This window comes from Macaca mulatta, chromosome 6 (genome assembly GCF_049350105.2).
Source record: "Macaca mulatta isolate MMU2019108-1 chromosome 6, T2T-MMU8v2.0, whole genome shotgun sequence".
Classification (NCBI taxonomy): domain Eukaryota; kingdom Metazoa; phylum Chordata; class Mammalia; order Primates; family Cercopithecidae; genus Macaca; species Macaca mulatta.
Window position 1 is genome coordinate 90,720,281 of NC_133411.1, and position 13,487 is coordinate 90,733,767.

The 13,487-nt window shown below is 37.0% G+C and overlaps 1 protein-coding gene and 1 long non-coding RNA gene across 4 annotated transcripts in view; one reads left to right on the plus strand and one right to left on the minus strand.

Annotated features, from left to right (window-relative positions):
- Window positions 1-708, minus strand: part of EDIL3 (EGF like repeats and discoidin domains 3) — a 455,143-nt gene extending 454,435 nt beyond the window's left edge. For both annotated transcript variants that reach the window (XM_028849561.2, XM_001082527.4), the window contains exon 1: window positions 137-708. In XM_028849561.2, the coding sequence (XP_028705394.2) occupies window positions 137-203 (67 nt within the window). In that variant the 5' untranslated portion in view covers window positions 204-708. The remainder of the gene's footprint in view (window positions 1-136) is intronic.
- LOC106998830 (uncharacterized) overlaps window positions 295-13,487 on the plus strand; it is a 44,238-nt gene continuing 31,045 nt past the window's right edge. For both annotated transcript variants that reach the window (XR_013418176.1, XR_013418177.1), the window contains exons 1-2: window positions 295-427; window positions 13,240-13,466. This is a non-coding gene — a long non-coding RNA (uncharacterized LOC106998830). The remainder of the gene's footprint in view (window positions 428-13,239; window positions 13,467-13,487) is intronic.

Below are 13,487 nucleotides of genomic sequence, written 5' to 3' on the forward strand. Positions count from 1 at the left end.
GACGCCTCCTCCGCGCCGCCAGCGGCGCTCGCCACCCTTGGCACGCCCGAGGGACCGCCTCCGGCCCCCAGCGCGGCGTTTCCCAGGGGACTCCCAGCCCATCCCTCACCCAGCGGCCCGGGTCCCGACGCCTCACCTTTGCCGAACTGGGGGACACAGAGGCCGACCCCGACCAAGAGCCAGACGGCTACCAAGCACTTCATATTCCGTCTCCCGGACGTGACCCCGGCTGGTCAGAGGTCGTCGCGGAGGGCAGTGTAGCCGAGGTGGCACCGCAGGGCAGCAGCAGACTCCGCCCCTACTAAAGAATGCCAGAAGACGTTGTCTTTCCGCAGCGCTTTCTTAAACAAATTCTTGGAGAGGGCGAGAGTGGTGACTGAAGAGAGGAACCTTTCCTCCCCTTTTGCCTGCGCTCTGGCGCGCGGAGGTGGGTGAGCTGCGAGGAGCTGCCGGCGGGCTCAGTCCTCTGCTGCGGGTGGGTCCCGGCAGAGGCGCTGCGGGCGGGGCCCGGGCTCCCGCGACCGCCCCGGGTCTCCTGCGCGGGCAGGCAGACCCACTGGCAGACGGGCGGACGGGGCGCTCGGCTCTAGCTGTTCTCCGCGCGGCGGCTGCGGGGCTTCTGACTTGGAGAACAATGAAGCGTGAGCTGGAGGGAAGCGAGCGGGCCGCCGGGAGCGCACTGTGTACAAACAGAGGCGGCGTGCGTGTGAGTCTGAGCCTGGCAGGCGCGCTCCCCACTCCCCCGGCGTCCGCCCGCCCTCCGCCCGCCCTCTTATTCACTGCCCGGGTCTCCCCCTCCTCTCTCTCTCTTTTGCTCTCTCTCCCTGTTTTCTCCCTCCTCCCCTCCTCTTTCAGCTCCTTATGCTGTAAGAGAGAGGGAGACAACTGCAGCCACACCCTAGCACCTAGCACCTGCCACCACCTCTGAAGTTCCTGCATTGCCTGTACCTTCTCCACAAGTGCTGGAGACTGTGGGGTTAAGAGCTGCACCCTTGCTGCCGAGAGTCCCTTGGATGATTCCAGCATTGACTTTATAATTAACCACGTTAAGGATTCCCTTGAACTTCCTTTCTCAGTATAACCAGGAAAAGAAGTTAAGAGATTTTGAAAAGTGGCTCTTGGGGCACAAAACTGTATGAGAGACAGAACCCTGCAAAGTGAATTGCCCCGTATTTCTTAGGAAAGGCAACGTAGTCATCAACAAGACTCTAATCAGCTAAGACAGGGCTGCTCTGCTGTTCTGTCTACATTTTAGTTAGCTCCAGGGCTGGGAAGAGAGGGTTGTGGGCTCATCTGTTCACGAGGGCAAAAGGGTGGTAGTGAGTAGGAGACATACATCTCGTTAGGCAGGACATCTGTTTCAGAGAAGAAGTGGGGCGAGTTTGGGAACTGTGCAAGAACATAAAAGGCAGGGACAGACTCTTGAAGCATCAATAAGGTGGATCAAATTTTCTTTCTATCCGCCAAAATAAATGGACTGGTTTTTGCAATGAAAGTGATTGAACCAAAAATACAGCTCATGGCTTACAATTGTGCTTTCTTCTCTGTTTTTTGGTTAGAAAGATTGCTTACTGTACATGGATCCAATTCCAGCAGGTACAGGTACCAAAATGAAACAGGGCTTTTTTTTCTTTTTTTTTTTTTTTTTTTTTTTTTTTTTTTTTTTTTTTGGCTCCTAGAGAGGGAGGTGGGGAGAGAGACAGAAACACAGAGCTAGAGAAATTGAAAGAGAAACATTCTGGAAGGCAAAGAGTTGAAAGGTGAATCTACTAAGAAAAGAATAATAGAGTGCAATTAGCCATGGAACTATATCTCCATTTGCTTCTTTGAGCCCTTTAAACTTCGATTTCTACCTTCCTTTTGAAATTTTAAGTGAAATGAAGAATGCAAGGTGAATGGAACCGTAATGCTGAATAGTGCTAGGGAGGGTTTAAGGTATTGTATCACTGGCAAACAAACAACGAGAGAAAAGGAAGGAAGGAAGGAAGGAAGAAAGAAAGGAAGGAAGGAAGGAAGGAAGGAAGGAAGGAAGGAAGGAAGGAAGGAAGGAAGGAAGGAAGGAAAGGGAAGAAAAAGAAAACACCTTTCAGAACAGTGTTTGTTCAGATCTCACGATTGGTGGGAGGGTTAAAACACATTTAAAAAAAAAACTCAACTTGCTAAGAGAATGAGAGAGATTCATTTATTTACTGTCTATTTATGTGCCTAAAGCCACAGATGTTAGAATAAGACAGTATTGTCCAGAGTTGTAGCCAAATCGTTTCAAGGAATCAAATTCTAACTTTCTGATGCATCATCATTACTTCCTTTTCAAAGTATGTTTTCAGTCACCCTGTGGCATGTTCATCCTAAAGTACACTTTAACTTTTGAAATGAGATGTCTGATATTAGTTTCAGGTATTATTGGTAAAGGATAGTACTAAATCCTAAAAATGTAAAGTTGGAAACCAGTCTCTCTGTAATGAGATATTTAAGGAAAAAAAAGGAGTGTGTTAAGAATTTTGTGTAGTTTTCTATTTTATCCCGTTTATTTCCACTTTTTTGATAGTATTTGACCTTAATGAGCATTTTAAGAAGTTAAATTATTTTGCCAACAGTGTATGTTTCTAAACATGTATCTTTCTTTTAATCTAAAGAAGGGTTTTTAAAAACTCTAGTGGGCATAAAAGTACATTACAATGCACATTCTATGCCCAAATACTTGGTGCGGGGACAGTAGATGACATTCTGTATTACCCCATAGACAACTTATGAAAGATGTTGCCAGTTTTATATCTCTACTCAATCAAAAATTGATACATAGTCTTAAATCCGTAGCTCCATATTCATAATCATCCCCTCTTTTTTTAACCACTTATTGATAATGATCATCTACCAATAAGCCTTTCATTTTGAAGATTCTAGGCACTTTACCTAATTTACCTTGATAGGATTCATTTCACTCTTACTGCACTCACACATAGCCTGTTCAGAAGTGGAATATAAGAGATGTTAAAAGACAGCAGAAATTGAATTATTTAAAATAAAATAAAATTTAAAAAGTAAAAGGATGAAACTCTATTGTGAATCTTTTACCTCACATAAAGTGCTAAGGGACCTTTGCTAATCACTGTGATCCAGCCTACAGTTTTATAGCTTCTCCTAATAGGAGCCGAAAATGAATCTGTACATCCCTCAAAGACAGTGCTTCTCAAGTTATTTTCTGCAGGCCTCCTTTTCCCTAAGATGTTAATAGGCTTCTGGGGGGAAAAAAAGCCATGGTAAAATAATTTGGGGAGACATTGCATATCAAAGCAGACTCTTAGAGATTTGTGGTGAATGTTAGTATATTAAATACTTTGAAAGGTCCTGTGGTTAAAATTTTTTTTCAAAAATATTTAATCCAGCATTTTGCAGACTTTCCTTTTTGTACTATGACAAACTTTTTCTTAGAACACTTGTTACCATACTTAATATTTAGTGCTGCAACGGAAATAACTTGAAAATGATGCTTTAAAACAAAGCAGAATAAAGTAGCAGCAACACGAAAAAGAGACTATAAAAAGTTCACTGGGTTTTGTTATGGGCTGAATGTTCCTGCACAACTCCCTTCCCTGCCCCCAAATTCATTTGTTGAAGTCTAAGAACCTACTGTGGTATGTTTAGATGTAGAGCCTTTGGGAGGCAATAGGGCCATAAGAAGAGCCCTCATGAATGGGATTAGTTCCCTCATAAGATGAGACACCAAAGAGGTGATCTTTCTCTGCCCTCTGCTACATGAAGACACAGTAAGAAGACAGCTATGAACCAAGAAGCAGGCCCTTACCAGACACCAGATCTGCTGGTACATTGATCTTGGACTTCTCAGCCTGCCTCCAGAACTGTGAGAAATAAATATTTATTGTTGAAGACACCCAGTCTATAGTAATTTGTTATAGCAGCTGAAATTAACTAAGACAATTTTTAAAAAATTAATCTCGTTGACTATCAATTTGGATTCTGGAGCATACCTGGATTCAGGTATACATTGGATTCAGGACATATCTGAACTGGACTATAGTCTCTATCATTCTAACTCCTTTAACTAAATTAAAGTCTGTTAAGCACCAAACCTCAGTATTCTCATCTGTAAAATGAAGGTAATAATACTGTCTAACTCATAGTGGTAGGTTGTGGTGATACACAAAAGGGCCTAGTCCAGCACTGGACACACAGTAGTGATGATGAAAGATAATGATACTGATAAATAAGAAGACAATAGTAATATACATAACTCCAAAAGAATTTTTCTTAATACCTGATCCTCTTCACTCCCCATCTCCCATCCCCATTAAATTACCTAGAGGTTTTAGTCCATCTTTCAGTTTGTCAAGCAACGAATAACACTAAATGTAGTCTTTTTTATTATCTTGTAATAATGGGATTGTTTATTATTTTGCATTTTAAAACTTTGTTTTGAATTTTGAAAACTTTTTATTTAATATCTAAAATGTCCTTCTACTAAAATTTTGCCCTCAGCCTCTGAGACTCAAAGCAGAAAATCCAGCCAAGACCACCTCAACTTCTGACCTACGAAACTGGGAGTTAATAATTGGTGTTGTTTTAAACTCCTAAGTTTGTGGTAGTTTGTGATGAAGACTAATATAGTTGGTTACTATTGTTATTCCAATTTCAGGGAGAAGGAATAAGTCATGGAGCGGTTAGCTTAATTGTCCATCCTCTTAAGTTAGTAAGTATTGGAGTCAATAAGTGAATCTAAACAGCATGAATCAAAAGCCCACTGCATTCTTCTGCCAACAATTATGAAGGGTCAACTGTATGCTAAGCTCTAAGGCATTTTTACATATATTGCTTTACTAAATAAGTTACCTCAACAACCTTTATGAGATAAATATTATTATTTTCATTTGACTGCTGAGGAAACCAAGAATCAAAACCTTTAAGTACATTGCCCAGGATCAAGTTGGCAGTGAGGAATGGAGCCAAGAACTAGTATCAGAGCCCTGCTCTGGTTCCAGGAGTGATTTTCTTTTTTTTTTTTTTTTTTTTTTTGAGACGGAGTCTCGCTCTGTCGCCCAGGCTGGAGTGCAGTGGCCGGATCTCAGCTCACTGCAAGCTCCGCCTCCCGGGTTCGGGCCATTCTCCTGCCTCAGCCTCCTGAGTAGCTGGGACTACAGGCGCCCGCCACCTCGCCCGGCTAGTTTTTTGTATTTTTTAGTAGAGACGGGGTTTCACCGTGTTAGCCAGGATAGTCTCGATCTTCTGACCTAGTGATCCACCCGTCTCGGCCTCCCAAAGTACTGGGATTACAGGCTTGAGCCACCGCGCCCGGCCCAGGAATGATTTTCATAGCCATTGTGTTAAAATGCCTGTTTAGACAGTGGTCTAACTTACTTATTTATTGACATTTTCAACTTCAGTGGTTACAATTATAATTGTCATTTTTTAGTACAGTTTGCATTTCTCCCTGATCTTCTTGATGCATCATTTTAGAATATACATTGCTGAAATGTAGAATTTCAAGCACATTTTAAATTCTCTACAATATTTGCATAACTCATAACACTTTTCTTCATTGCTCCCACAAGCACCAAGATAATTCTTTCCTCCAACCCTCTGCTCATGCTGTTATCCCCACCTGAAATGCCCTCTTACAAATCCTACTAGCTGAATTCTTGTTTCCATTTAAGACCTCCCCGAATTATTCTAGCACCAGAGAACCATCATTTCTTAGAATTAATAATGCTTTTTATTTTTTTCTAGTGGTTTCATTTGTGTTAATCATATTTTTCCAAAGAATTATATGGTTCTTACCATTTAGATAACTGCATGTCTTAGACATAGCTAAGGGTTATGTTTTAAATTTCTTCAGTCTTTCCACTATAAACATTAAGGACAATTAATTTTTAAGACTATAGATTTGATAACAAATCCCTACTTCCTAATATTTCCCTGCATGATTCCCTAATGGATGCTCTTTCCAGAAAATGTGCAGAGTCATTAAGCAAGAGTGTACTTTTCCTTTCAGAATTTGACCCTGATAGGAGAAATTTCTGGTGCTTCTAATTCTTTCCCTCCAGTTTCCCACTCAAACTCATTTTAGTGACTTGGTTTTTAGCTTCCTGAAATATGTTTGAATAATTAATATATACACACAATAAAAGTTCAAAGGTACAAAAGAGTGTTCAGGAAAATAAAATTTTTCCTCCTAATGACATTCCTTTCTTACACAAGGTTATTCCCTCAGGGCCTACTGCTGGTATCTAGTAGCTAGGCTTGTGCATCCTTCTAAAGATACACACACACACACCCTCCATATATGTGTGTTTATGTATGCATATACTTGTGCATATATGTGTGTATATAGAGTGTGTATATGTGTACACACATACTTTTTACAAAAGTTACTAAATTATTCAAACATGGATCTTGCCTTTCTTCACAAACATTTTGTGTTTTGAAATTGTATCAAGGACTGCATAGTATCTGTATATGTAAATCCTTTTTGATAGACATTTAAGTTGCTTCCAATCTTTTGCTATTGCAAGCAATATTACAATGAATACACATTTTGCACATGTGTGCAAGATAAACATATTAGCATAGATTTCTTGAAGTGGCATTGTTGGTGGGGGGAATGTTCATATAAAATTGTGATAGATATTACCAAATTGCCATTCATAAGGTATCTATGAGTTCATCCTTCCACCTGTACTGTATCAGACAGCTTGTCTCTCTTTAGTGTTGCTGATATGATTCTTAGGAATCTTTGAAAGACAAAAAATTGGTATCTCATGGTTTTGAATACCAATTATTTTTACTGAGTTTGAGCAACTTTTCACATATTTAAAAATAATTATTTTCTTTATGTGAACTGGCATTTTATGTATTTTGCTTTTTTTTCTACTGATTTACTCATCTTTTTATTGATTGGTAGGAGATCTGTATAAAGAAATTAGTCCATTTGGGGTCTCATTAATGTCAAAAAATTTATCCAGCTGGTTCTTGTCCTTTAACCTAGTTTACACCTGTTTGTTTGATTTTATTGTGCTAAAATAGCTAAAATATTTTATATTTGGGTGATGAAATTTATCCACCTTTGCTTTGTGATTTCTAGGTTTTGATATTTGCTAAGATAGGCTTTCAGAATTCTGAATTTATAAACATATCTTACAATTTCTTATAGTTCTTTTATGAATATTTCATGTGTGTTTTTACAACTTTTACCAAATTAAAATTTGAGAGATAGCATTTGTTACTATCTTACTTGTTTTTTAAAAAACTACCAGTAATAACAAAATCATGTATTGAATAAATTCATATATTTTAAATTGATATGACATGCCAGCTCACTCACTTAGTCACTATGTATTTGGCTCCACTGCTTGCTTTTATAGACTGTTTCCATTGGGTTATCTATTCATATGCCAGTACTACATGCTTAATTGTTGTTTTAAAATGTTTTTTAATGACTACTAGAGTAAACATCATCTACTTCTTTTAAAAAATACTCCCTGACTAATGTACTTTTTTTTCTTTTCTTTTTTTTTTTTTTTTTTTTTTTGAGGCGGAGTCTCGCTCTGTCGCCCAGGCTGGAGTGCAGTGGCTGGATCTCAGCTCACTGCAAGCTCCGCCTCCCGGGTTTACACCATTCTCCTGCCTCAGCCTCCCGAGTAGCTGGGACTACAGGCGACCACCACCTCGCCCGGCTAGTTTTTTGTATTTTTTAGTAGAGACGGGGTTTCACCGTGTTAGCCAGGATGGTCTCGATTTCCTAACCTCGTGATCCACCCCTCTCGGCCTCCCAAAGTGCTGGGATTACAGGCTTGAGCCACCGCGCCTGGCCACATTTTTTTTTCGTATATGAACTTTAGAGTGAGCTTGTTTAGTTGAAAAATTGTAATAAATATATTTATGGTATTAGTATACCTATGTATATATCCACATTTTCTTTTATGTTTCTCTTGTTAAGTTTCTACTTAGATATTTTATATTTTAATTTCCTATCTAAATGCAAATTTATGCATTATATTTTGTAACTGACTCTTCTACATTTATAGGAAGGCTATCTGTGTGTGTGTGTGTGTGTGTGTCTCTATGTGTGCACTAATGTTAAACCCACTTATTTTATAAATTGTAAATTTTCTTTTATAATTTACATTAGCTTTTTAGTTTATTATTTTGGGTTTTCTAGACATAAAATCATTACATCTGAAAAGGACATTAGTTTTACCTACTTACCTCCTCTTCAAATTTTCATGCTTATTTTTTTCCATCAAATTGTTATAACTGGTATTACATAATAGATTTTAAATAAATGGGCACACTTGGACTATTCTTCACTCTGGTGAGGCCACTCTAATGACTTCTAAGGCACAGCACAAGGACTCTTGTCTCCCATTTCCAGTGCATGCACTACGGCCATTTTCTCTATACCAGCATGTGCTCAGAAAAAAAAAAAAAAAAAAAAGAGAGAGAGAGAGTAAGACATTAACGTCAGTGTAGGAAGGAAATAAGTGTTCATGAATGTGCAGGATAGGATAAAGGAGGGAAATTATCTTTTCTCTACAGTAAATAAAAAGAGACTTATCAAGAATCGGTAGAATTTGATGTCTTAAGCTTTGAGGTTGCATTTGACAGAAATTGGAACTCATTGTCATTTGATTTAAAAGAAAGGGATTATAAAATTTTCCACTTCACCATAGCAGGAGTTATGTGGTTATCTAGGGAAAAACGTATTATGATAGTCCAAAGGACCATCTTGGACTATTTCCCCTTTTGTCTAGTTTTCATTGCCATATTCTTCTCTTTTCCTCCATTTATCACATTGCTGAAAATTGAGTCAGAGATTTATTTATTTAAGATATAACAGATGTCTGATACATCAAGCATAGTAATTGGACCAAATATGACACTAAAGAAAATCTAAAGAAATAATGTGTACACTATAAATAAATGTCAAAGATTATGAATAGATAAGATCCTCTTGGGTTTTCTCTGTTCCAACATGGGCTACAACTTAAAGAAAAAAAATCTGTCAATAAAATAATTATTTGTTTTCACAATCACTGTTTTATTTAAAAAATAAAATGGAAATGGAATATATTTTAATATATGGTATTTTGAGCAACTACAATTTAAAATATAGCTTGTTTCTCAGCCATTGGGAGAATAACATTTAATTTTATGTGTTTTACATTGATGCAGATTCTGTTCTTTCTGTCTGTAGATAAAATGGGCCTAGTAGTGCATTTTTCCTGAAATATATAGTAATTAATACATTTCATTAAAATAAGATAAAATATTCATGCATGTCCCATAGCACAATTGTAATTTGTCTTAAATTATCACTATATATAATATGAAATACTTTATTAGAGATTTTAATTATATAAAAACCATAATGCTTATATTAAAATTAGAAAAATTAAGAAAATATCATGATCTCAATACGAAGCTAAGTTCCCAGAAACATTAAATAAATTAAGAAAGGCATGATGTCATTATGTTTTCAAAATATTGTATAGAAAGAATCACTAGGTTTGAATTCTTAGTTTTGTTTTGGTGGCTATCAAAAACCTACATTTGTGGATGATGATAATATTATTAAAAAAGAAAATTATAACAACTTAATCTTTTGCTTTTGAGATGATTCAAACAAAAGTAAGAATTCAAACCAAGTGATTCTGTATAACATTTTGAAAACACAAGGACATCATGCCTTTCTTGATTTATTTAATGATCCTGGGACTTTAATTCTAGTAAACTTCCAGTTTCAAAAACAAAATTATAAAGCATATGTAAAAGAGACAATGATGCAAAATTGCACAATTACCTGTCTTAATTTTTAAAACTCAGAAATTTTAGTTTGATTCACATAATCATTTTTTTCTCAAGAACATTTATATGAATGCGACTTGATTTGAAAAGTAATTTGTGACCTGAGACATATAAAACTGTATGTTTTGAGGTGACAAGTTTTAAACTGTATAGTAAAAGCCAACTGAGAGCCTTCACTCATCCAGTCATCAACAAATAAAATTGAAAAAAAATTCTTTAACTGAATTATTATTTAACCTTTTATTATGGGAAATGCATTATTTAATGTTTTCCAAAATATAATGAGACATCAAATTGAAAGTACATACTACAAGTTAATCTAAAATCATGACATTTAATTGGTAAATGTGGCCAATCCCTTCAACATTCATAGTGGAGATGAATAAATTAAAAAGGCATCAAAATGGAAGATAGGTGACCCTGCTAAAAAATTGTTAATTGCATTTGTCTACTTTTAAAAATAAATCTTACATTGAATTTCATATGTGAACTATTTTCTAGTCCTTTTTTTTTTTTTTTTTGTAGAGATAGGGTCTCAAACTCAAGCATTCCTCCTGTCTCAGCCTCCAAAAAGTGCTACAACACCTGGCCTCTAGTCTTTCTATTTATAAGTTGGAGATATAATAGCATTTAGGGTGAGTGGTGGAAACTTTTGCAGTTTTTCCTGTAACTATCTGACTCAGCATCAGCTGAAAATACCCTTGTATTATTTTAACATTTTCCTTTCCCCTACTAAATAATGTGTCACTCTGGCTATGCCCTGAGCTGCTGACTCAGTTCTGTCTAAGATGATGCCTAGGGATCTTAAGCAATGATTGAAAATGCAGGAAGTTTTCCCCTTAGAAAAGCCATGGTTGGCCGGGTGCAGTGGCTCACACCTGTTACCACAGCACTTTGGAAGGCCGAGGCCAGCAGATCATGAGGTCATGAGATCGACACTGTCCTAACACGGTGAAACCCTGTCTCTCCCAAAAATACAAAAAATTAGCCAGGCACCATGTAATCTCAGCTACTCAGAAAGCTGAGAGAGGAGAATTGCTTGAACCTGGAAGGCAGAGGTTGCAGTGAGCCAAGATCGCACCACTGCACTCCAGCCTGGGTGACAGAGTGAGGCTCCATGGCAAAATAAAAAAGAAAAAGAAAAAGAAAAGCCCAAGTTTTGGTAACTAAATGCACAGACTATTGATCCACAACTTTTAGCCAGTTTACTTTAAATAAAGGGAGCTTCTAGGCCTTTTACCTTTTATATTTTTTAGCCACAGCAAAATGTTTTATTGTTTTATCTGTTTTACGTTCTACTGAACTTACTTTTAATTATTATATTTCTTTTAGCTCTTTAATACTTAATTTCAGTTTTTTCAAATGCAGAAAAATACTCTTATGAATTCCCTGAGTAACTTGCATTTTTAATGAGGAAGACAGACAGCCTTTTGCTTCTAATTAGTTCTGTAAAATCCTTTTAATGCTTTGAAACAGATACCCTTTTGGGGTCTCAAATGACACCTTTGCCCTAAAACACAGTCTTATGGAGGAAATGGATGGCATAGACCTTAAATCACTGCTCCTGGCAGTCACTGAGACTTTTGGCTAAGGATTTCTTCCCACAGGAGCAATAAGCACCAACTCACAGACAGCTTAGGATAAAGACTAGATTATTGTTGCCTTCTAATTTCTAAGCCCATTCAGTTCTTGGTAAATGAGTTCACAAATTTAAGATAATTTTCTGACAGTGGCAAAGCCTTCCGTTTAGCCCATAGCATGGGGTAAAAATAAAATCAGAAGTCATCATAATTCCTTTGTAGATATATATCTAAAAATAACCACTCCATAAAAGATTGTATAAGCTACAAATATTCCAATGCAATTTCTATTTTATTTTGAATTTTTTATTATTAATTATTTTTCTTATATTTTTTCTTTCTTCAAGCCATATCAAATTAATTTTTCCCTGGCCAAATATTTAATAAATCTACTGACTTAAAATGTCACCTTTTTCAAATATTACTTTTCATACAAACATGATACCTTGCATACTGTTTCATTTTCACTTTTGTGTTTTCTGGTACCAAGGCCTCATAATTTGACTTTTATGAATTTCTAATATATATTCTACTTGATAAACTTAGATGCCTTTTTTTTAAGTGAAATATAGCCCATTGAAACTTCGGTTTGCTTCAATTATGTAGGTCAATTTGAAAATAGCTTCTATCTTTATAGCACTATTTTATTTGTTCTGAAATATGTGTCTCTACCTATTAGCTTCTTGAATGCCCTTTAATGAAATTTTTTACAAATATCTCTTTCTTAGTCTGTCTGTCTCAAATGCTTCTCATTATATTTGTTCAAAATACTATGTTCTTTTGTTTCTGTTATGAATTATATCATTTTTTGCCATTATATTTCTAAATGACTCTTTGTTGTATTAAAGAATTTGCCATTTACTCTGTTTTCTATTGCTTAGAACAGAATACCTGAAACCGAGTAATTTGTGAAGAAAAAGAATTTCTTTTTTACAGTTTTAGAGGCCGAGTACTCCAAAGTTAAGGGGCCACGCCTGATGAGAGCCTTCTTTCTGATGGGGAATTTCAGCAGAGTTCCGAAGCTGCCTAGAGTATCACATGATGAGGGGGCTGTTTGTTAGCTCAAGTCTCTCTGCCTCTACTTATAAAGTCAGCAGTCCCATTTGCATGATAACCCATTAATCCATGAGTGGATTAATCCATTCATGAGAGCGAGCCATCAGGACCCAATCGCTTCTTAAAGGCTCCACCTTTCAATACTGACACATTGGGGATTAAGTTTCAAAATGAGTTTTGGAGTGGACAAACATTCAAATCATAGCATCACCCCCATTCAAAGTTCTTTGGTTCTACCAATTTTTCTGAGCCCTTGTTTTTTTTTCTTGCAAATAATTATATATGCAAATAATGTGGGCTCTTTTGCTTTTCCCTTATCTATAATTTATATTGTTAGTTGTATAATGTGGCAACTCCTTTTACAGTTAGTTGCATAGTGTTGCAACTAATAAAGTATTTTATTCGTTGCACTTCTGAAACAAATCTAAGTAAGTCACAGTGGTGTGGACTTCTACCATGTTGTTTCCAGGCTACAATTCAGAAGTGTGCAAATTTGAGCAACCGATGGAAACACATCATGTGCAGGCTTGCGTCTGCCTCCAGCAGGACTCTTGTAAGTACTGAGCTGCAAAGAAATATATACTATATTGTATCTTTTTGTATTTTTTAAAAAGAATACTGAACCATTTAAAGAATTTTGTGATTAAAAAGGTCTAACAAAAAGGTTAGTTTCCTGGTTGATTTTTGTCTCTTTAAAAATAGGCAAAGTAGAAAAGAAAGGTAGAGGGTATAAAATGCAGCAATGTCTTCCCAGGAAAGAGAGCAAGAAGTGTTTCTCACTTAGGTTAAGGATATCCAGATGGATAACTGCTAACTGGAGCTCAGAGTACACACTTGGAGTGGAAGAGGTTGGAAAGCTGGGAAGAATGGATGGCATGGTCTTAGAAAGGGCTGGAAGTGGAACACAACAGCCACCAGGAAGCCAAACACCTGGATACAGTATTACAAGTAGAGACCTCAGTCACCCTGACACTTCTACAACCAGGAGAGAAGTTTAAAAAATGGGAAGTTGTGAGTATTGTCTGATTTTTA